The 21,726-nt window shown below is 43.8% G+C and overlaps 1 protein-coding gene across 1 annotated transcript; it reads left to right on the top strand.

The window, feature by feature from the left end:
* The first annotated feature begins 503 nt into the window (after nucleotides 1-503).
* Nucleotides 504-20,532, top strand: LOC106980258 (WD repeat-containing protein 87-like). The gene is made up of 6 exons (XM_053210404.1): nucleotides 504-778; nucleotides 7,407-7,529; nucleotides 9,759-9,926; nucleotides 10,339-13,214; nucleotides 13,677-13,936; nucleotides 14,461-20,532. The coding sequence occupies exons 2-6, from the start codon at nucleotides 7,452-7,454 to the stop codon at nucleotides 20,310-20,312; spliced, it is 9,234 nt and encodes a 3,077-aa protein (XP_053066379.1). The 5' UTR covers nucleotides 504-778; nucleotides 7,407-7,451; the 3' UTR covers nucleotides 20,313-20,532.
* The last annotated feature ends 1,194 nt before the right edge of the window (nucleotides 20,533-21,726 follow it).

The raw sequence follows: 21,726 nt of genomic DNA, 5'->3' as shown, positions 1-21,726 counted from the left end.
ACTTTTTTAAAGCATAAGTATGTCCCAAATATTGTTTACCTGAAATTCAAGTTTAACTGGGAATCAAATTCAAATTTAACTATTTTATTTGACAGCCCTGGTTTAAGGCATTATGGGAGACGATGCAGCAACAGTCCCTTCAAGCAGTTCCTGGCAGGTGTAAACAGGCCAGGCTCCTCCCACTGTACCCTCCCCCACCCCAACACAGTAGTGTGTCTTGTAATCTGATGTAATATGACCGAATGCCACTCTGTCATACAAGGTCAGTTTTTAAGCCCTCTCCATCCCAATGCACTGTAGTGACCCCACTCCACTATAACAAAGGGCCAGATTCCTCCTACGTCCTGGCACTTAGCACATTCATATGGGGATTTTCAGGTTCTTAGTAATGTTAGTGCTGTATCACTAGACATGTGTGGGGGGTGGGGGTGGGGGGGTTATTGAGGGAGTCTGAACCATTATGATGTTGGAGCTAGTGACACTCTTTCCGTGGAAAACTGTGATGAGAGTCTGTCTCTTCTAGAATAGGGGCATGTTCTCTTCTGTGGAAGAGAAAGGTGTGTGAACTAGGAGGGAATGAAGAGGGAATCCGGAAGCCTGTGATTTTGTACGACGTGAGTCATAGGTTTTTCCCAACTTGGAGAATGTATATTGAGTGGCAGCGGTCCCACTGAGCTCATTAAGACATGTGGCTGTAGGTGAGATAAGACTTTGTTCAGTCTGAGAAGTCTAAAGGGCAACAGGAAACATCGAAGTGGCAGAATCTAGGATTGTAAACGTAAGTCTATTTGCGAAGTTTTGCTTTTTTGTCTGTCCTATACCTCAGTCTCAGCATGGCTCCTTCACTTCTCATAGTAATAGCACCCTGAAGTTCTGTTGCACTTCTTCATTATAAAACCTTTTGAATTTCATTATTTTACTTTATTTTTTAAAGGCATGGCCTGGGGTGCCTGGGTGGCTCAGTCGTTTGAGCATCTGACTTCGGCTCAGGTCTTGGTCTCAAGGTTCGTGGATTCGAGCCCTGCCTGGGGCTCTGTGCTGACAGCTCAGAGCCTGGAGCCTGCTTCGGATTCTGTGTTTCCGTCTCTCTCTCCCCTCTCCCCACTCACGCTCTGTGTGTCTCTCAAAAATAAACATTAAAAAAATTTTTTTAAAGGCCTGGGGCACCGGGTGGCGCAGTCAGTTAAGCATCTGACTTTGGCTCAGGTCTTGATCTTCAGTTCGTGAGTTCAAGCCTCAAGTTGGGCTCTGTGCTGACAGCTCAGAGCCTGGAGCCTGCTTCAGATTCTGCATCTCCCTCTCTCTCTGCCCCTGCCCCTGCCCCGCTTGTGCTCTGTCTCTCTGTCTCTCAAAAATAAACATTAAAAAAAAAAAGGCTTTAGTAGAGGGGCGCCTGGGTGCCTCAGTTGGTTAAGCGACTGACTTCGGCTCAGGTAATGATCTCAGGGTTCTTAAGTTTGAGCCCTGTGTCAGGCTCTGTGCTATTAGGCTGGAGCCTGGAGCCTGCTTTGGATTCTGTGTCTCCCTTTCTCTCTGCCCTTCCCCTGCTCGTGTTCTCTCTCTCTCTCTCTCTCTCTCTCTCTCAAAAATGAATAAACATTTAAAAAATTCAATTAAAAATTAAAAAAATAAAGGCTCTAGTAGGGAAAAAGAGAAGAGCATTCCTTTCTGAGGCCAAGACTGGTTAAAGTGAAATGCCTCTCACTGCAAACCTGGTGGAAAGGAGTGTTAGCTCAGGTTTTGGGCAGAAGTGTCAGGCATTTTCCATTTTCCCAGAGCTCCTAGTCCTAAATTACCAGAGGAGGTTTTAGAGAGTCTTTGAGCTTGTGCAATCTAACCCTCATCTCTCATCACATTAGCTTGGTGTAGCAGCCTGCTCTCTCTTTTTTGTATTTTCACTCTCCTTCTTGGTTTCTTCCTCCTGACATTTAAACACGTTCAATGATCTCATTTAAAAAAAAAAAAAAACAAAAAAAAAAAAACAAAAAACAAACAAACCTTCCCTCCAGGGGCCAATCTTTTGGTTTTCCCATGAATGTCCTTGAGAATTGTATCTAGGATTCTGGAGGGTTTAACCTTTCTTGTGGTAGAAATTAAAGTGAGGTGGTTGACTGTTGCTAGATGGAAGAAAAATGCTTGGAAATGTTCAGCTAGAGATAGGAGTCGCCACCATGGTCCTCCCAAGCACTCTGGGGCCAGCTTGGGAGCTGTTTGCCCTGGTCCTCGGCAAGGTAAGTGCAGAAATTCAGAATAAGCAGTTAGGAACTTTTATAGCAATTTGACAGAATAATTTGATGTCTGTTGAACTTAATGAAAAATCTGGAGTTAAAAAAAATTTTTTTCCCACATAACTCTTCTATCCCTCTCCTCTCTAGCTTTCTCCTCTTACCCCTCTCTTCCCTTCATCCTGAAGCTTTTCTAAGGTTCTTACTTTTCACTGATTCCTCAGCTCCTTCCAGGCTGACTTCAGGAATAACTGCTCTGCTGATATTGTTCCCTTAATGGACACCGGTACCGTTCGCCAAATCCACTCTTCGTCTCACTTGGCCTCTCTGTTACAGGTGACCTACCTTCATGAAACTCTCCTCCTCAGGTTTCTGGAAGAACGTCTTACCTCTTTATAGTTGTTCCTTCTCAGTGTGTGCCCCCTTAATTGTCTGCTTATCAAGTCTCCTTCTCATGCAGCATAGCCCCCTGTGAGCAAGCTGCTCCAGATCCCCCGCTTCAGCAATCCCTACAGACTGGTCATTTCGTAGATTTGTTTCCAACCCAGACCTTTTACCCAATCTCCAGACCCATTCATTTTAGTTGTCTTCATTCAGATATTCTATAACCACTTCAACAAATCCAAAATCAAACCGATCATTGTTCCTCCAAAGGAACCTCCTCCAATGGAACAACCCACTCCTACTCTTCTTTAGCCCATTTGAATATATCAAATTTTATTCAAAGCCTAACCCAGAAACCCAGGAACCATTCTAGATTTCTCTTTTCCTGACTCTCCATACCCAAATAATCTGCAATATCTATAAATCCTACCCCCCAAATATTTTTATCCTAAATATATTATATTGTTATTGTCATTTGCTTTTCCTTTCCCACTGCTCTCCATCAGAATATTTAATTATATTTCATCTCTACTATCACAGTAGCCTCCTGGCAGGTTGTCTTGACTGATTCCCAATCCAGCTCCAGGCTGGACAAGTACATATTCTGAAAGGTTAATCTGACATCCCTCCCCTGCTAACACTGTTTTTCAGTGTTTCTTTTTTTTTAATTTTTAAAAAATGTTTATTTTTGAGAGAGAGTGAGCATGAGCAGGGGAGGGACGGCGGGGGGGGGGGAGGGCGGGAACAGAAGATCCAAAGCGGGATCTGTGCTGACAGCAGAGGGCCCGACGTGGAGCTCGAACTCACAAACTGTGAGATCATGACCTTCCTGAGCTGAAGTTGGTCATTTAACTGACTGAGCCACCCAGGCGCCCCTGTTTTTCAGTGTTTCAATATGAAAATCGAACTCCTTAGTATGACATTTAATAGTAACTCCTAACTGTCTAGCCATTTTTCTTCTATCGCCTTATTGAACATTGTGCTGTAAGAATATTTAACTCCTATGTAGTTTCCGGCACAAATCATACATTTAAGTGTTTGTGCCATCCTCTCCTCCTGGAATGTCTGAGTAAGCCTTATCTGCCTGGCAACCTCCTCATGCTATTTCTGTGGTGCCCCATCCACCTTCAGGTGCTCCATTACAGCAATTATCCAGTTTTAACAATCTGAAGTTCCTTGAAGACCGTGTCTACTTTTGAACTTAGGATCCCCAGTTGGTAGCAAAATACTATAAAGCAAAATGTTACAAAGTAGAATCTCAACAAGTATTTGTTGATTGTTTGCGAATTAGCAGTTATGAAACTAGACAAATGAGGCTCACATTTGAGCTCAGCTGATGAGATACTCTTCCACCTTGGACACCCTTAATGTAAGTTCTGTGAGCTCCATTGACTCTAGGAAGGTTGTGTAGCTCAGTAGTTCAAGGTGTGCCTTCTGTAGTCACGCATTCTGGGTTGGAATCCTGGCTTTGTCTCTTACTAGCTGTCTGGCTATAGGTAGACTAATTAACTTCTTTTGCAGAGTGGGAATATAGCTAGGTCCTACTTCAGAAGGTTGTTGGTATTAAATGAGACAATACACAGAAAGTATTTGGTGCATAAATTTTCCCCCCAAAAAATGTTAGTGCCTGATTTCTCTATTGCTGCGATAACAAATTACCATAATTACCATTCCCTCCATCTCAAATTTGTCTCCATAGTTTCTTATTTCCAATTCTTTTGTCATAATTGCCACTGATTTCAGCTGTTTTTCTCAGCCTTTATAAGTAATTTATTATTTACAGATTATACTTATCTCTTGGTCTTGCTGAAGTTGAGTTTGCAAAGATCTTTGATTCTCTTTATTGATTTTAGATGCTTTCAGAACAGAAGGCCATGGTAATAATGATACTTTAATGTTTCTATGTTTTTACATTTTATTTTATTTTTTTAGCGTTTATTCATTTTTGAGAGACAGAGACAGAGCGCAAGTGGGGGAGGGGCAGGGAGAGAAGGTGACAACAGAATTCAAAGCAGGCTCTGGGCTCTGAGCTGTCAGCACAGAACCTGATGCAGGGCTCGAACCCATGAATTGTGAGATCATGACCTGAGCTGAAGTTGGACACTTAACCCACTGAGCCACCTAGGCACCCCTCTATGTTTTTACATTTTAGATTCATCCCTTATTAAAAGCATGCAACTATACTTCATTCATTAAAAAAAAAACTAATCTGAAAATTTGTCTTCAAATGAGCTTAGTCTGTATTTATTCTATAATGACATATTTTGACTTGTTTCTATTACTCTGTTTCTATTTGTCATACCTCTTTTTTCCTTGTGATGTTTCATCGTATATTTCTTTCATTGGATTGATATGTATTTCTTTTATTTCATATCCCCTTCCTCAACTGGTTCAATCTTACATTCTATTTGTTTCTTTCTTTTTGGTAGTTTTCTTAGTATTTTTTTAAATTTTAAGATCTAATTGACTTTATTAAGCAATTCATGAATCCAGCAGCATCCCTTCTAGCAAGTAGAGGAAAGCTCTCTTCCTTAGCATTTTTTAAAAAAATGTTTATTTATTTTTGAGAGAGAGAGTGTGTGTGTGCAAGCAGGGAGGGGCAGAGAGAGAGGGGGACAGAGGATCGGAAGCAGACTCTGCGCTAACAGCAGACAGCCCAATGTGGGACTCGAACTCACAAAACATGGGATCATAACCTGAGCCAAAGTCAGACACTTAACCGAGCCAGCCAGGTGCCCCCTTAGCATTTTTAAAAAATAAGCTCTACACCTAACATGGGGCTTCAACTCACAACCCTGAAATCAAGAGTCACATGCTGTACTGATTGAGCCAGCCAGGCACCCCTCTTCCTTAGCATTTTTAATATACACATATAACAGGTTATTAAATGTGACTCTCAGTGTTCTGGGAATTTCATTAGAGAACAATAGATGTCACATAAGTCATACAGAACATGCTAAGATTGTAAAGGAGATTTTTGTGACCCTTAGCTTATTGCCCTTTCAGGTCTAGATTTTACATGATTTCTTTAGAGAGAATGGTTGGTGTGCTTTGTGGTATTTCTTCTTCCCCCCCCTCGCTCCTCTTCCTTGTCAGTCCAAGTGAGGTATATGTCAGAGAACCACTTCGGAGAACTTGATGGGTATCTCCTGGAATTTGGAGGTATGTAGGTTCCTGACTCATGCTTGGAAAAAAGGTGTGTAAGCTTTCAGAGAGTGAGTCATAAGCCAGCTCTGTCCATGGAAGTGTCTGTTTCCAAGGTAATGAAGGGGTCTCAGTTCTGGCTCCTTATCTCCTATGAGCCCAAGTCCTATGTCCTCTCTTTGTCAGGGCAACACTACCCTAGCCATTCTAGCCATTACAGTCATTTTGGGGTTCTGATAACTATACCTCCTCAGAACTATCACAGAGGCAGCTTTGCACTTACTTGCTTTTTTCTCCCCTCTTCATTGCTGGCTCCTGGAATTCAGCCTCTTGTTATCCACAATTTCTAGAAGTTCGTAAGTGGGAGACTTTCAGGTTATTTTAGTCTGGCATCTGGCCAGAACCTGACATCTATTTTAACTTGTTGAGTATCTGCCTTCCATATTAGATAGTAAACTCCAGGCGGGCAGATAATCATTCTTGTTCCTCGCTTTATCTCCAGCTCTAGGTTGAGAGGCCTGGCATATAATGAACATCAAATAAACATTTGTTGAACATGTGAGTGACTTATATACATAAAGTATTCAGTAGTAAAGTAGGATAGATATAATTAAGTCTAAAAACTGTATATACAACAATGAGCATCACAATGAAGAGAATTAAGGAAGGTGGGGCTCCTGGCTGGCTCACGTCCATGGAGCATGCAACTCTTCATCTCAAGGTTGTGAATTCTAGCCCCATGCTGGGTGCAGAGAGTACTTTAAAAAATAAAATCTTAATAAAAAAAGAAAGGGCGGGGGTGCCTGGGTGGCTTAGTCGGTTAAGTGGTTAAGCATCTGACTTCAGCTCATGATCTCATGGTTTGTGGGTTCAAGCCCTGCATCAGGCTCTGTGCTGCCTGCTCAGAGCCTGGAGCCTGCTTCGGATTCTGTGTCTCCCTCTCTCTCTGCCCCTTCCCTTCTCACGCTCTCTCTCTCAAAAATAAATAAACATTAAAAAAATTTTTTTTTTAGAAAGGAAGGGTTGCAAAGCCAGGCTCATGTATTCTTTCAACTGTGCTGCAACTGATTCACCTAAGCTCACCTGACAGCTTTCTTTTGCCACATTTTTTCCATTTCTAGACTTCCTAAAACTCCCACTCCACTCCTATCCTCTTTTAAAAATCAATTTTGTTAGGTATAATTTACATCTAATAAAGTGGGCCCATTTTGAGTGTATGTTTCGATGACTTGTGACAAATTTGTGTACTCATATAACCACCAAGATATAGAAGATTCCATTCACTTCTACAAAAAGTCCCCTATTACCCTTTCTCAGGAATCTCCCAGTCTCTCAGACCCAGGTAACCACTGATCTGCTCTGTCCCTATAGGTCAGATTACTCTTTGCTAGAATTTCATCTAAATGGAATCATGTAGTACCCGTTCTTTTGTGTCTGGCTTCCCCTCACCAATGTTTTTGAGATTCATCCCCATTGCTGCAAGTGTCAGTAGTTCATTGTCACTCCAATCTTTCTGAAATAAGAGAGGTTCTTCTATTCCTAATGCTTTTGCTTCTCCCCTTCTCTCACTTTCCCTGTTGCTCTTCCCTCTCTCAGTTCCCTCAATTTCCAGTCTCACATCAGATGTGATTAAGTCATGTTTACGTCCCACAGGTTCTGTGAGCCATGATGTCTGTAAAGTGCTGGAATGTCACAAAGATGGCACCGTCACCCAGACTTATTCCTGAGTGGAAGGACTTGAAACTCTTCATAAATAATATGCTGAAGGATCTAAAGGTGACGTGTATGTGAGATCAGCACCTGGTGGGCTTGGACTAATTATCCCTGCCAGGGCAGCCTGTTCCTGGGCAGCATGTGAGCTCCTCCTTGGGAGGAGCCCTTCCATACCCCTAAACAATTCCTCCCTCTAAACTAAGATGATAACAATTAAAACACATTATGCTGGGAACAAAACAAAACAAAACCAAAAAGTGAGTTCACATGGATTAAACAAGCAGGAGATACCTTTGTCTTTACATGTCAAGGACCCATGTTCTTTTTCTTTCTTTTCGCTATCCTTAATATTTTAGCTTATCATCTTAAGGTTGCAGGACAGTTCCTGTACTTCCAGGTATCAGCTTTAAATTGCAAGTAGGTAGAAGAGAGAAGGTCAGAAAGTACAGAGCTGTGCCAGCCTTAGAGTGCTACAGTTGCCACTCTGTATTGCCATAATTTCTGGGGCCATGATCACCCTAAACAAGAGCTGAGTTTTACTGGGATAGAAGGAGGAGGATTGATACACAGTAGGCAACAGTACTTCTAGGCACAGATACATTACTTGGGTTTAAGATAGTCTTTTAGAGTCTTCCTGAGAAAACCCTTTATACTGTTGAGTCAGTAAGTGAATCATTTGTACATAAAAGGAGGAGAGGAATGGTAATTAGTGGAGTAAGGGGTTTGTAAATTAGCCTTCTGATTCAATGAAGAGGGATGGGAGATTGAGAGCTCAGATACCAGCATCCTTTCTCTCAACTCTGCTGCTGTCACTGAACCAGCAATGGCAGTGGAAGCTGTCTCCAGCATTGTGTTCTGTATTCTCCCAGAACACACAAAGATCTGAATATGACAAATATAAAGAGATTCTAAGTTGCCTCAATATAGTCTCAGGTCCTTTGTGGATGCAGAGAAACTTGGGGAGTTAGATTCATGGAGTAGTGTTCAAGAGGCAGTATAGTACAAGCTATACTGCTGAGAAAGGGACCTCAGAAGTAGACTTATGAGCCTCGGTTTTGGCTGATCCCTACAAGGAGTTCATGTCCTTATGTCCTAGATATAAACTCTGTTATTGGAAGATAGTGTATGTTGGACATGTCCTACTGTGAACATGTTGAAAGACATATATCATCCTTAATACACCACACATACACACACACACACACACACACACACCCATGGGGTTAGAATACAGAATGTTAGAGCTGAAGCACTCCATGTTGTGAATAGCACACGTTTTCCTTGGATGCATATCGGAATAGTGAAAGAGGGACATGCCAAAGTGTCTAGCTCTGATGCCCACGGGCATGCCATGGGCATTCTAAGTCTGTGAAGTACGAGTTTCCCATAGGGAGTGTATCATGAGTGTGACGCTGACAGGAGTGGTCCTTTGGGTATAGGCAGGGACTTTGAAGAGTTGTTCCAACTGAGGTAGAGTATTTGCCAAGGTTGGATTGTTTTGTCTTACTCATATAGGATTGTATTCTTTTCTTTGGAAGTACTTATTTGTTTTGTACAGACATTTGTTAATTGTTTATGTAATGCCTGTTTCCCCCACTGGACTCTTTTTAAAATTTTTTTTTCAACGTTTATTTATTTTTTGGGGGACAGAGAGAGACAGAGCATGAACGGGGGAGGGGCAGAGAGAGAGGGAGACACAGAATCGGAAACAGGCTCCAGGCTCCGAGCCATGAGCCCAGAGCCTGACGCGGGGCTCGAACTCACGGACCGCAAGATCGTGACCTGAGCTGAAGTCAGACGCTTAACCGACTGCGCCACCCAGGCGCCCCGGACTCTTATCTTTTGAAAGCTAAGGCCATGTCTCTCTTGCTCAGCATCATATCCCCAGTGTGTGTACTAGAACATACCACCCTTTCTCAAGAGTTCCTCACCTGAACCATGGAAAACAGATTTGAGGGGCTATTTTCTCATTTCTCTTAAGGATGATACATAACTAGTAACATTCTAGATGCATAGGGGAGAAATTAATGCCTCATGTAGAATGGATACTTTAGGACATTAGGGCTTACTTCTTACGGAAACTTGGTTGAGAAAGGCTGGGAGGTACTTTGAATTAAGATGTGGGTGAGGGTGAGGCAGGGATGACTCCCCCAAATAGTGCTTTCCAGTGGTAGGGTAAATAAATGTTGGTTAATGAAAAAACAACAAATGTCCGCTAATCCTCAATAAATATTTATTAAATGAATGAGTGAGTGGCGACTTAGGCCTTTTAACAGGCCTCTTCTCTCTCAGTCTGCTGAGAAACCAAAGAATGAGGTGATTGTACTGAGTGACTGGCCTGAGACTCTGTACCAGGAGCCTCACCATCCCCAGAGCAAGCCTTTCATCTGCTTCTACTCCATCAACATCAACTATTTCATCTCCTTAAACTGGGTGGAACCAGATTCAAACCAAATACAGGTAAAGCTACCTCCCTTTTTTTTTCCTCCTTCTTAATCCACTTTATATTCATCATACCTCAACTGTCCTCATCTCAGAATGATGAGGGGGATTCTGAGTTAGCTCATTTTAATATCTATCTCCGTTTCTCAATCTGACCTGGATGCAGTGATCTTTTTCACCTCTAGTTTCAGGTCCAGAGAATTCATATTCCTTAGAAAGCAGACTGAAGGCCAAGGAAAGAGCCTTAAGAATCATGTTTCTATCCCATACCCAAATCCTAGTATTAGGAAACTCCCAAAGTTAAGTTCTTCGGTCTTTCCTTAGTCTTACAAGAGGGAACAGCGATCTAAACATTCAACCCTTCATACCCCTTACTCTTGGGAGATCATCTGCCTCCATGGTCCAACTTTCATCTCTCATCCTCTTCTAGGCAATACTTTGGATACAGAAGAAAGATACAGAAGCAGAAGGAACAATGGAGAAGATGATGTTTTGTGTGATGGATCAAGTACCGCCCATTGAAGCAATGGTCCACACAGGTTCCTACCACATGTTAGTTGCTTACTGTGGTGACATGCACCTGTGGCTCTTTGGAGATCACCATCGAGCATTCATATCCCTGGGCACAGTGCCCTGTCGTTTCTTCATCAGCTGCCTCTGCTATGACCCAGAAACGGAGGTGCTGCTGTCTGGTACCTTGGGGGCTGTGGTTACCTGGCTTATCTTACCAAATGGCAGGGACCTCCAGATGGCACAAACAGTGCCCATGTCTGGTCATGAGCTTGTACAGGGCTTTTCCCTGAATGGCCCCAAGGGGTCTCTCCTGGCCCTTTGTGAGAATAAGGTAAGGGTCTTCACCCACCAGGGTCAGGGCCAGCTGAAAGAGGTAAGAAAGTTCACTCCCATAGGCAGTGGCTCTTCCATCACCTGCTCCTTCACTTGTGTCTCTCAGGGATATTTCTATGCTGGAAACAAGGATGGAGAGATCCATGCTTGGGGTCTAGACCAGGGTAACTTCCTCCACAGCTTCCAGGCCCATTCCTCATCAGTTGTATGCATTCACAGCCGGCCAGAGATCCACACCTTACTGACAGCAGGCCGAGAAGGCACAGTAAGGGAATGGAACCTTGCTGTTGGGAACTTGCTGCGGCAGCTGGATATTGGTGAGGGTCTGCGGCAACTGCAGTTTATTGATAACACCACTTTTTTCTGCCAGACTACCCACGCTTTCTCACTGCACCACCTGCCTTATTTTTATAGCCTCTTCAATGTCTGTGGTTCTGCTCCTGAGCAGGTGCACCGGGTCTGCTGTGGCCGAAATTGGACTCGGATCCTGTGTGCCACTAAGGATGGTTTGTTGCGCTTCCTGTCTCCAGTGACAGGAGATCTCCTGGTTCTCACCTGGCCTCTGCTTGTCATGGATAAGGCTGTGGCTTGGGCCTATGACCCAGACAATGAGGAGCTCTTTGTGGCAACAGGCAGCTCAGAGGTGCTGGTGTTTGATGCAACGCGCTCGCCTTGCACAGCCAAGTATATGGTATGCACTTCAGTAAACTCTAGGGACAGAGTAAGTTGCCTGGCCTATGCACAGTCCCATTTGGGTATGGGCCTAGTAGGACTGATGTTCTGTGGGCATGACAGTGGCATTGTGAGAATCCTCTCCCACTATAGCTATGCCCGAATAGAAAAGACTGTTCATTCTGGGGCAGTTTTGGCCCTGTCTACCCTGGAAGGTCCCCAGGAAAACTCCTTGCTCTGTTCCTATGGCATGGATAATACTGTATACCTGACAGAAGCTTTGCTGTGGAAGAACAAGGTAATCCTGCAGTCCATAAGCAAAATTCTCTGTAGTTGCCCCCTGCAACACGTGATACTGCTGCCGGGTTCTGTGGGTGCCATCACTGACAACCACTGCTGGCGTCTCTGGCACTATCAAGATTTTCTGCAATCTGCAGAATCAAAACAAAGCTCTATGTTTGAAGAGACAAAATGCCTGCACCGGTGTGCCATCACTTCATTTGATGTCTGCTCCTCCCTGAAACTTTTTGTCACAGGGGGCATTGACGGCTCAGTCCGGATCTGGGACTTCCATGGTAGACTCATAACTGAGTTGGATTCAGCACTGCATTTTGGTCCACTCTGCTTTGCCAGTAATCGGGGTGACCTGCTTTTGACTTTCAACCAGAGTCTTTACCTGGTATCATGCTTAAAATTGCTCCCTCCTGCTCGGCTGATTCACCTAGCTATCCTAAATAATGCAGATGAAATACAAGAAGACCCTAAACTCTTTCTGCCTAGCTTCTTCTTTTCTTTTGAAATAGTACTTGTACCCAAATTTGTCTATCTTGGACAAGGGCTGCAGGAATTACAGGGGCTAGAGGCCCTTGTTAACAAACGGGTCATTGCTTTTGACAATACTGTGCCCCATGTTGTAGAGGAAGAGAGACGTATGCCTTCTCTGATTCAAGTGGAACCCAAATTACATTTTTTGGAGGATAAGGATATTGCTTTTTCTATTCCTGACCCCAAGCATAATCATCCCCCACATGTGGTTCCTGCTCAACTACGGCTGGCTGGCTGGAATGGGTTGAACCCCTATCATAAACTGCATGGCTTCTTTGGTAAAGGGCGGCAATGGCCCTTTGCTCCTGATGGCTACATCCCCAACTCAGTTATCCGTGCCTGCCTTTGGCCTGACGGTACCCCAGTCTTCTTATGCCATGACCTGTACCCATCCTACCGAGATACAGACTGGGACATGACTGAACCCATCAGACGCCAGACACTGTCACCTATGCCTCTATCAGAAGAGAACATCTCAATGAGGAGAGAGAGGGATAAATCCAAGTGGTGGAAACGAACATTCTATGATGTTCTAACAAGCTTGATAAACCGAAATTGGGCAGGAAGAAAACTTGATGAAGGACTTCTAAATAATTTAATTGAGGCAATCCTCAGCCTCACAGTTTACTGTTCTATAGACCAGTACACAACATATATTAGTGCCCTGGCACAAATTTTTGCCACTTACCAAGTATCTCCAAGGTTGTGCTCTGAGACTGCCTGTCGCCTGCTGGAAGATACACTCCATCCCAACCCATGCATCCGTGAGCTAGCCTGGGAGGGGCTAGATATGCTTGGCATCATGAGCCATCTCTTTGCTGTTCCACTGAGTCTGGGATTGATGGACAGTGATGAAAATGTGCGGGCTAAGGCTTTGTACCTTATGATAAGAGTCACAGGCATCCAAAGTAAGAGCATGCTGGTAGGCCTGCTGAAGGAACAAGAAACCCTCCAAAAAATGCAGTAAGTTGTGTAGTGGCTTTCCCCCTTCTGTTTTTTCTAGCTCCTAACCTCCAGAATCTGGTTGCTTATTCTCCTTTTCTATAACCCTTTCTATTCTTTTCCTCCCACTATGTTCTTTGTTTCTCTTTGCTTTTCTCCCCAGTGCTTACCCTTCTTCTGATCCTTAAGATTCCTCGAGACTCAAGTCTACAAACCTTCCAACCAAAAAAATATCTTTTATCTCCCTGATGACTTGATTCTTTGCTATCTTTGATTCTTTCTTCTTTACCAACCCTTTACTTCAGACTACTCTGTCCTAAATGGCCACTTTATCTCTGCCTCTTCAATTGTAATTTCTTCTTCTCCTCCTCCTCCTCCTCCTTCTCCCTGTCTTCCTTTCTTCCTTCCCTCCTCTTCCTCCTTCTTCAAATCTAGTTTTATCACTGGCTTGGTATCATCCTTTTTTCCTCTTGACTTTTATAGGCGGGAACTTATTGGAGAAACCTCTCTGGACCAGCTGCTGGGGATCCAAGCTAACGACCTCCAGTGCCTGCTTACACGGGTGGAGCAGCAGCTAAATGAAAACCTGACCTTGTCACACAGAGACCAACAACCTCCTTTTTCTTTAGACATATCAATGGATGGTGAACCTGAGACCTTTGTCAAACGAACATTCATACCTGAAGAGATCACCAAACGAAAGAAAAGAATGACATATATTCAAGAAAAGAGAGAAAGTCTTAGTATGTATGGGGTAATAAATGGGGTATATTTGGGGCCCACCTTAGGACACCAAAAGACAGGGTCAGTAAGGCCAAGATATCTAAAATGGGGATACCTGGGTGGTTCAGTCGGTTGAGCATCTGACTTCAGCTCAGGTCATGATCTCGTTCGAGCCCTGCGTAGGGCTCTCTGCTGTCAGCACGGTGCCCACTTCAGATCCTCTGTCCTCCTCTCTCTTTCAAAAATAAATAAACATTAAAAAAAGATATCTGAAATTATATCAGTGGGAACATAATTACGTAGAGATTCTTTTCCATAGAAAGTAACCTTCCTGGGAAGGAAACACATATACCACAACAAATAGCAAGGTCTTATTTCTTCAGGATATGGAAGCTAGGATAAAATGACAAGCATTTCTGTGCCATAAAGCCTCAGTCCTCTTTGCCTCTGTACTTCTTATGGAAGTTCATTGAACTGTATATTACAAAGGTTACCACTCAGGGCCTCTGTTTTTTCTTAAATATTTTCCTCAATATCTCTGCAGTTAAAAAGGACCTGAGAGTTTCCAGAAAGAAGAGAGAGACAGAGTTTGTAAAATTTAGCTCTATGTTGGTGCCTTCAGAGGATGAAGGTGAACAGAGAGAGGCCAAGAAATCAGAGCTAATTGACACTGAGGATGTTGCCTTAGAGCCAGAGCTGCCACTAAGTACTTTCAGCCCAGCCAAATCTGAAGAGGTTGCTGAATCAAAGGAGGTCATGACAGAAGCTACAGAAGCTATGGAAGCCACAGAAGAAGGAAGAGGACACATGGCAGTCACAGAGGCAGTGGAAGCCACACAGATTATGAGGGCCATAGATCAACATGACATGAAAGATTATGGAGAGATACTCCCTAAGCTGGAAAGACAAGAACTCATGAAAAGACTCTGGGAAAGGGCAGTGGAAAAAAGCCATGAAAAAGTAGCTGCGAAGTTGAAACAGAAAGAAAATTTGAAGGATATTTCAAAGACGACTGCAGAAGAGCCCAAAGAAAAAGTCATGCAGATTGCTGAACAAGAAAAAGATGCAAGGAAGAAACTTGGAAAGGGTGACCAAGGTTTGGCTGGTGCCCCTGGACACACGGGTGAATCAGACACCAGGTCTTGGCGGAATGATATTTGCTATCTTGCCACCTCAAGGATAGCAAGTTCCCATCCAGGAATGTTAAGGGATCTGGGTCAAGAATTGGTGGACTTGGCTTGGGTGATTCTTGCTCCCCAAGAGCCCAGTTGGGATCTATTCCAAAAGATCTGCCCCCTTTTAAAGGACTCCTCAGAATTGGAGGGAAGAGTGGTAGAAGAACCATCCACTATAACAGAAAAGGTGGATAAAGAGATTGTTGAGGAAGAAGTGACAGAGTTGGGAAGACAAAGGGGAAAAGAAGCATTAGAGAAGGACAAGGCATTTTCTCAAGTCAAGAAAAAGAAAGTTGCTTTCTTAGATAAACTAGCCTTACAGAAAAGGAAATTAAAAAAAGAAGCACGGGGACTGGCCAGGCAAGATGGGAAAATAGCTGAGGAAGAAAGGAAACTGAGTAAGCCAGAGAAGAAATTAATTCAGGGTAAGGAGAAACTGATCCAGGATATGAAGAAACTGACTCATCAGAAAGAAAAAATAGCTTGGGAGGAAAAACTACTGGCTTATCCACAAAAGACATTAACCAAGGAAGAGCAGAAGTTAGTTTTAGGAGAAAAGAAAGATACTGGAAAAGGGAAAAAACGACTAGGGGAAAGAAAGAGAGTGACCCAGAAAGAGGGAAGGGCAGCCCTGAAAAGGAGTAAGTGGGACTGGGAGAAGATTATGATGGCCCATGAAGAAGACATGTGGCCCCAGGAAGAGGTGTTGCCTGTCTGGGGAGAGAGGAAATTGTCCCAGGAAGAGGAAGAGCTGGGTGAGGAAGACGAGGAGCTGAGTGAGGAAGAGGAGGAGCCCTGTGAGGAAGAGAAGGAGTTCAGTGAGGAAGAGCCAAGTGAGGAAGAAGAGGAACTGGCCTGGGATGAAGAGGAACTAATTCTGGACTTAAAGAAACAAGTTAAAGGTAGGAAGAAAAAGTCCCACAAAAAGAAGAAACACATTCAAGGTATAGAGAAACATGTTGAAGAAGAGGCCCAGAAAAGGGGGGAATTAGCCCAGGAAGAGGAACATTTGTCTAGTGAAGAGGAGGGACTGTCTGGGGAAGAAGAAAAACAGGCATCAGAAAGGGGCAGCTTGGCAGAGCAAGAAATTAAATTGACCACAGAGAAGAATAAATTGTTAAAAAAGAAAAAAGAGGCCTATAAAAAGAAACAAATCCAAGAAAATGAAAAACAAGTTGGGAAACAGGAGAAAGAAGACCAGAAAGAGAGGCAGGCTAAGAAAGAGGAGAAAAAAGCCAAGGACAGACAATTATCCTGGGAAAGAAAGAAACTGGGCCTAGGGGAAGAGGAAAAGCAGGGGGGAAAGGAGAGAAGGGCCCAGAAAGAGGAGAAAACGACTGAGAAGAAGAGGCAATGGGCCTGGGAAAAAAAGAAAGCAGACTCAGGAGAGGAGGAAAAAGCTGGGGGGATGAAGAAATGGTCACAAGAAGAAAAGAAACAGGCCCGGGAAGAAAAGAGACGGGATCAGAAAGAGGAAAAATTGGCTCAAAAAGTGGAGAAGCAGGCTGAGGATAAAAAACAATGGGCCAGAGAAAAGATGAAACTGGTCCCAGGAGAAGAGAAAAAGATAGAAGAAATTGAGAAAGTGTTCCCTCAAAAAGAGAAACGGGCCATGGCGGGGGAAAAACAAGCTAAGAAAGAGGAGAAATGGGTTGGGAAAGACAGGAAAGCCACTGACAAAAAAGAACAACAGACCCACAAAAAAGAGCAACTAGCCCTACAAGAGCAGATACAGGCCCAAGAAGAGAGAATATGGGGTCAGAAAGAGGAGAACGAGAGCGATAAAAAAAAACAACGGGCTTGGGTAAAAGAGAAAATTTTTGTAGAAAGGGAGGAACACGCTGGTGAAGTGGAGAAAAAGTCCCAGAAAAATGAGGAAAAAGCATTGAAGAAAAGACTGACCCAGAAAGACAGTGAATTGGCCAAGGAGAAGAGGCATATTGCTAACAGAAAAAAAGCAGTAGCCAGAAAGGGGATTGGCATAACTAAAAGAAAGAAAAAAACTGAGGAAGAGAAAGAAGTTGTGGAAGAAGAGGAATTGTCCCAGGAAGAGAGGGAATTGGCCTATGACATTAGGATCAAGGAGATGGGTGTTGCCAAGAAAAAAAGGAAAAGAACCAAAGAGGAGAGAATACAGGCAGTGAGGAAACTGGATATGGAGAAAGGGATTCGTTCTGAAGACAAAGAGGCTAGTTCCATGACAGGGAAGAGTGAAATGGATGGCCAGAAGTGGGAATTTTTTAAGGAACAGGGGGAAATAATGAAAGAAGAGAAGGAGCTGGGTCAGGAAGAGGGAAAAGTAGAAGATGATAGGCTGGCCACCAAAGAGAGAACACTGACTGATGGAGAGAGCTTGAAGGAGAACCAAAAGTTACTACAGAAGGTCCAGGGAAAGATATTATTAGATAGAGTCCAGGTAGAGAGTATATTAAAGGAAGTCCAGGAACAAAATATGTTAGGAAAAAAGCAGCTAAAGAAACTTCTGGGGAGAATTGAGAAGAATAAACTAAAAAAGACTCCGCTGAAGTGGTTATTAGAGAATATGAGAGATACTCTGTTTGAAGGCTTATCTGAGAGTTTTATTGGGAAGGAAATAAAGGAAAGTCCAACTAAGAAGGGGAAAGAGGAGGAGAGCATTACTGAGGAAGAAAAGGAAGGGATTCTGCCCAGGAAGGAGAAAGGGAAATATGTAATTAAGAAGAAGAAAAAGAAGGTAAGCCTGAGTGAAGAGAAATTGAAGGAGAATTTGGCTAAGAAGTATAAAAAACAAAGTTCATCCCAAAGAAGGAGAAAGGGAAAGAGGTTGACTCAAGAGAACGAGAGGCTGAGTAAGAAGAAAAAAGAGAGTCCACATGAGGAGGAGAGCCTGGATGAGGAGGAGGAGAGCCTGAGTGAGGAGGAGGAGAAGGAGAGCTTGTGTGAGGAGGAGGAGAGCTTGAATGAGGAGGAAGAGGAGAGCCTGAGCAAGGAGGAAGAGGAGAGCCTGAGCCAGGAGGAGGAAGAGAGCCTGAGCCAGGAGGAGGAGGAGAGCCTGAGCCAGGAGGAAGAGGAGAGCCTGAGCCAGGAGGAGGAAGAGAGCCTGAGCCAGGAGGAGGAGGAGAGCCTGAGCCAGGAGGAGGAGGAGAGCCTGAGCCAGGAGGAGGAGGAGAGCCTGAGCCAGGAGGAAATGGAGAAGATAGAGAAAAGGGAGAAGGAGGAGGAAAGAGAGAAGGATGGGGAGAGCAGACTTATGGAGGTGATACTCCCAGAAGAGGGAGTATTGAAAACAGAGCTCTCCAAGGAGGAAGTGAGCTTATCAAAGCTAACAATAGAAGATGAGTCTCTTGCTGAGAAAAGAAAAGGTACAACTATAAGGAAAATGCCTTTTAAGAAAGAAAGATTGCTTGATGGAGAGAGAGATCCCACACTTAGGGATAAAGTCATGTGGCCAACAGTTCTGAAAAGCCCCTTCAAAATGCCACTCCCAGTAGCTCTGGAAAAACAGAGAATGCCTAGGAAAGTGTTAGGGGATCATTTAGATTTGAAAGGTCAGGAAAGTCAACTTCTTGGAGCACACCCTGAGACAAGTTCTTGGAGAAGACAAGAGGATGTGCTCTTGAAGAAAGCTAGGGGTATGTTTTTACAAGGGAGGGGAACAGGCTTACAGGCCCAGATCCCAGAAGGGCTCCATAGGCCAGAGTCCCATTTATCTGATATGATCAGGAAACCACAGAAACCTGAACATAGACCCAAAGGTGACATGTGGAAGTGGTTCTTGAAGTCCCGGGATTTGCCAATGGGGAAAACTAAGGGCCAGGTCGTAGGCCCAGCCCTAGCCTCAGCCCCATCCCTTACTTCTGCACCAGCTGAAAGGCCATGCTACTCAGAAGCAAGCTTCTCAGATGAGGACTGGATTAACAATGCCTTAATAAGGCTGGAAGCGGGAGAGCAGCTTTCCAGGAACAGTTTCCAAAGACTGCACCAGCTCCTCAGAAACTTCACTTCAAAGGGATACTTGAAATGGATGCATCGATACAATCTTAAAGCCATTGCTAAACACTTCAGGAAGAACCTAGAAGTAAGTCATGCAGACATATCACAACCCTATAAGGATGTTTTGAGTCCAGTGCACTTAAAAGGGATCCCTCCAATTAGAAGAAAAGAAAAATGGAGCCGGCTAGAGCCATTCCCTGTTGTTGAAGCAGTGTTACCATTGGCTGCCACAAGGCCTCAAACCCCACACCGTCTCAGTTGGCCTCTCTTAGATGAGTCCTACAGGAAGAAGCAGGCACAACAGTTATCTTCTGCTGTTAAGCAGATGTTGAACCTTTATCCAGTCAGAAAGGATGTTCCTACAACTGTCTATCCCTCTGTGGATATAAAATCCCTGGACTTGATATTCCAGAAAGACTTCCAGGTCTTGAGGGAGAAAGGAGAGCTCTCCAAATTTCACAAGGCAGAGAAGGAAGCACTGCCCATCCCTTCACCAGTATTCCCATCAACCATCAAGAGGATTCCAGTCCCAAAGGCTATAAACTGGCATCTTTTAGGAGAACCTTACAGGAGTGCTCGGGTACAGCAGTTATCCAATGCCGTCAAAGAGATGGAAATGCAACACTTTTATCCTACCACGCGTGAGATTTTCACAGGTGCCCATGACTCTGTGGACAAACAAACTCTAGCATTGATGTTTCAGAAGGATCTCAGAGCTTTTAAGGGAAAAGACAGGCCCCTCACATTGCCCAAGTTGAAGAAGGCGCAGCCCGTCTCTAAGAAAAAGGAAAAGCTGCCTCAATGGGAGACATTTGTGGCACTCTACTATGTTTTGCGGACATTGCAGCAACGATATGCAAAAGACCGCACTGCTTGGATGGAACAGTTTTACCAACTCATGGATCTGTACCAATTTAAGTCCCCCCAAATCCAGAGGCTCCTACTACAGTTGCTGCAGAGAGAGGCACTCCAACCTCAAGAGACCATCTATAAAAAGGCCCTGAAAGCCAAGGAGCTGGTACTTGGTGAACGGTTGTTCTGTGGCCTGTTTTGTGGTCATTCTTGTGCCCCTGCAGGTCCTCTCAAGTTCCATGATGTTGTACCTCTGCCTGGGAAGAGCAAGGTGCATACTATCCAACCTGTGGGCATTGCCCAGTATGGGTTCCTAGAACTTGCCTGGAAAAGCCTACCACAAGTCAGTCCTTACCTTATTGAGAGGCTGCCCAACATCTCTACTCCAACTCTATGATTTGGCCTAACATTAGGACTTTGGGACCTTGCTGGGAAATAAGCCTGGCCATAGATTTTAAGCCTCCTATACCCACTTCAAGGTGGGCCTAAACAAGTATTTGTATTCATTTGGCTCCAGAAACCTGCTACCTTGTACTGAATAAAATGACATTTCTCATTTGTAACAAACATTTTGATTTCTCTTTCTTCCCCAGCCTAGGATCCCCATAGAAAGTAGACAGAGAAAACAGATAATCTTTGTCCTCACAGGACTGATTGTTTTTTGTCAGTGGGTACATCCTTTGGAGGGTAGGGGCCAGCATTTGATCCAACTTTTGATAGAAAAGTCTGTCCTGGAACTCTTTTTTCTTTGGTTAGTATTTCCTCCCTCAAAAGTTCCTAGGAGGAGAGTGTCTGGTGCAGCTGGGCTTTTATTTATTTAGCATTAATCTGAGAGGAAGCAGAGAAGACCCATAATTTTTCCCCTTCATAAACTTTGATCTGTAGTTCCTGAACATCTCTAAGCCTTAGTGTTCTCATCTATATAATGGGGAAATATAGTGAAATAATGATTAAGAATGCCAACTTTGAATTCAGAAAAACTCTCATTCCAGTTATTTTTCTGCCATTTATTAGCTCTTTAATCTTAGCTTTTGGTTTCCTCAAAGTATAATGGTGGTAGTAACAACTACCTTAGTGAAACAACAGAATTCCTGGAATACAGTTCTCTTTCCCTCCCTTTCCCTCTCTCTCTCTCTATCATAGGTAGCTATTTTAATGGGAGTTAAGTGTGTGAATGAGAATGTGGGTTATAAGATTCAAACAGGATTTGAATCCCTGCCTTTCAATTTGACATATAATCTTGAGCCAGTGATTTCACCTAAGCCTCAGCTTTTTTATTTTTTATTTTCAATTGTTTATTGTAAGCCTCAGTTTTATCATGTGCAAATGAGGCTCATTGTGAGGCTCAAATGTGATTCTGGCTACACCCATTTTAGTGTAATGGGCTAAAGGAGGTGCCTGGGACCTCAAGAGAGTTTGAGGATACCTTGAGAAAGGGAACAGAGCTCAAGTAGACAGTCTGCAAGAGTAGGGGAGGAGTTCAAGCACAAAGGAGGTGCTTGGAAGCCCAAGAGATCTTGGGCATCAGAAAACAGACCGCTGAGGGAAGTGACAAATTCTGAGGAAAAAAAAAAAAGTTTGGGAGTCCAGATCAGAAGCTTGGGAGTAAGAGACAGATCTCAGGGGAGAGGTCTGAGAGCCCAAAGGGAACAGCTGGAGTTGACAATGTACAGAAGCTAAGAAGTCCTGGGAACAGATCCCATGCTCAGCAAAGGCATAAAAGTGATGAGCAGAAGAAGCAGATTTTGAGGTTAGAGGAGCCAGGAAGCCCTTGAAGGAGCCAGAGCTCAGGGGAGATCCCTGGAAGCTTA

This window comes from Acinonyx jubatus, chromosome E2 (assembly GCF_027475565.1).
Source record: "Acinonyx jubatus isolate Ajub_Pintada_27869175 chromosome E2, VMU_Ajub_asm_v1.0, whole genome shotgun sequence".
In the NCBI taxonomy this organism is placed as follows: Eukaryota; Metazoa; Chordata; class Mammalia; order Carnivora; family Felidae; genus Acinonyx; species Acinonyx jubatus.
Note: the sequence above shows the minus strand (reverse complement) of the source record. Positions and strands in the feature narration are given on the sequence as shown.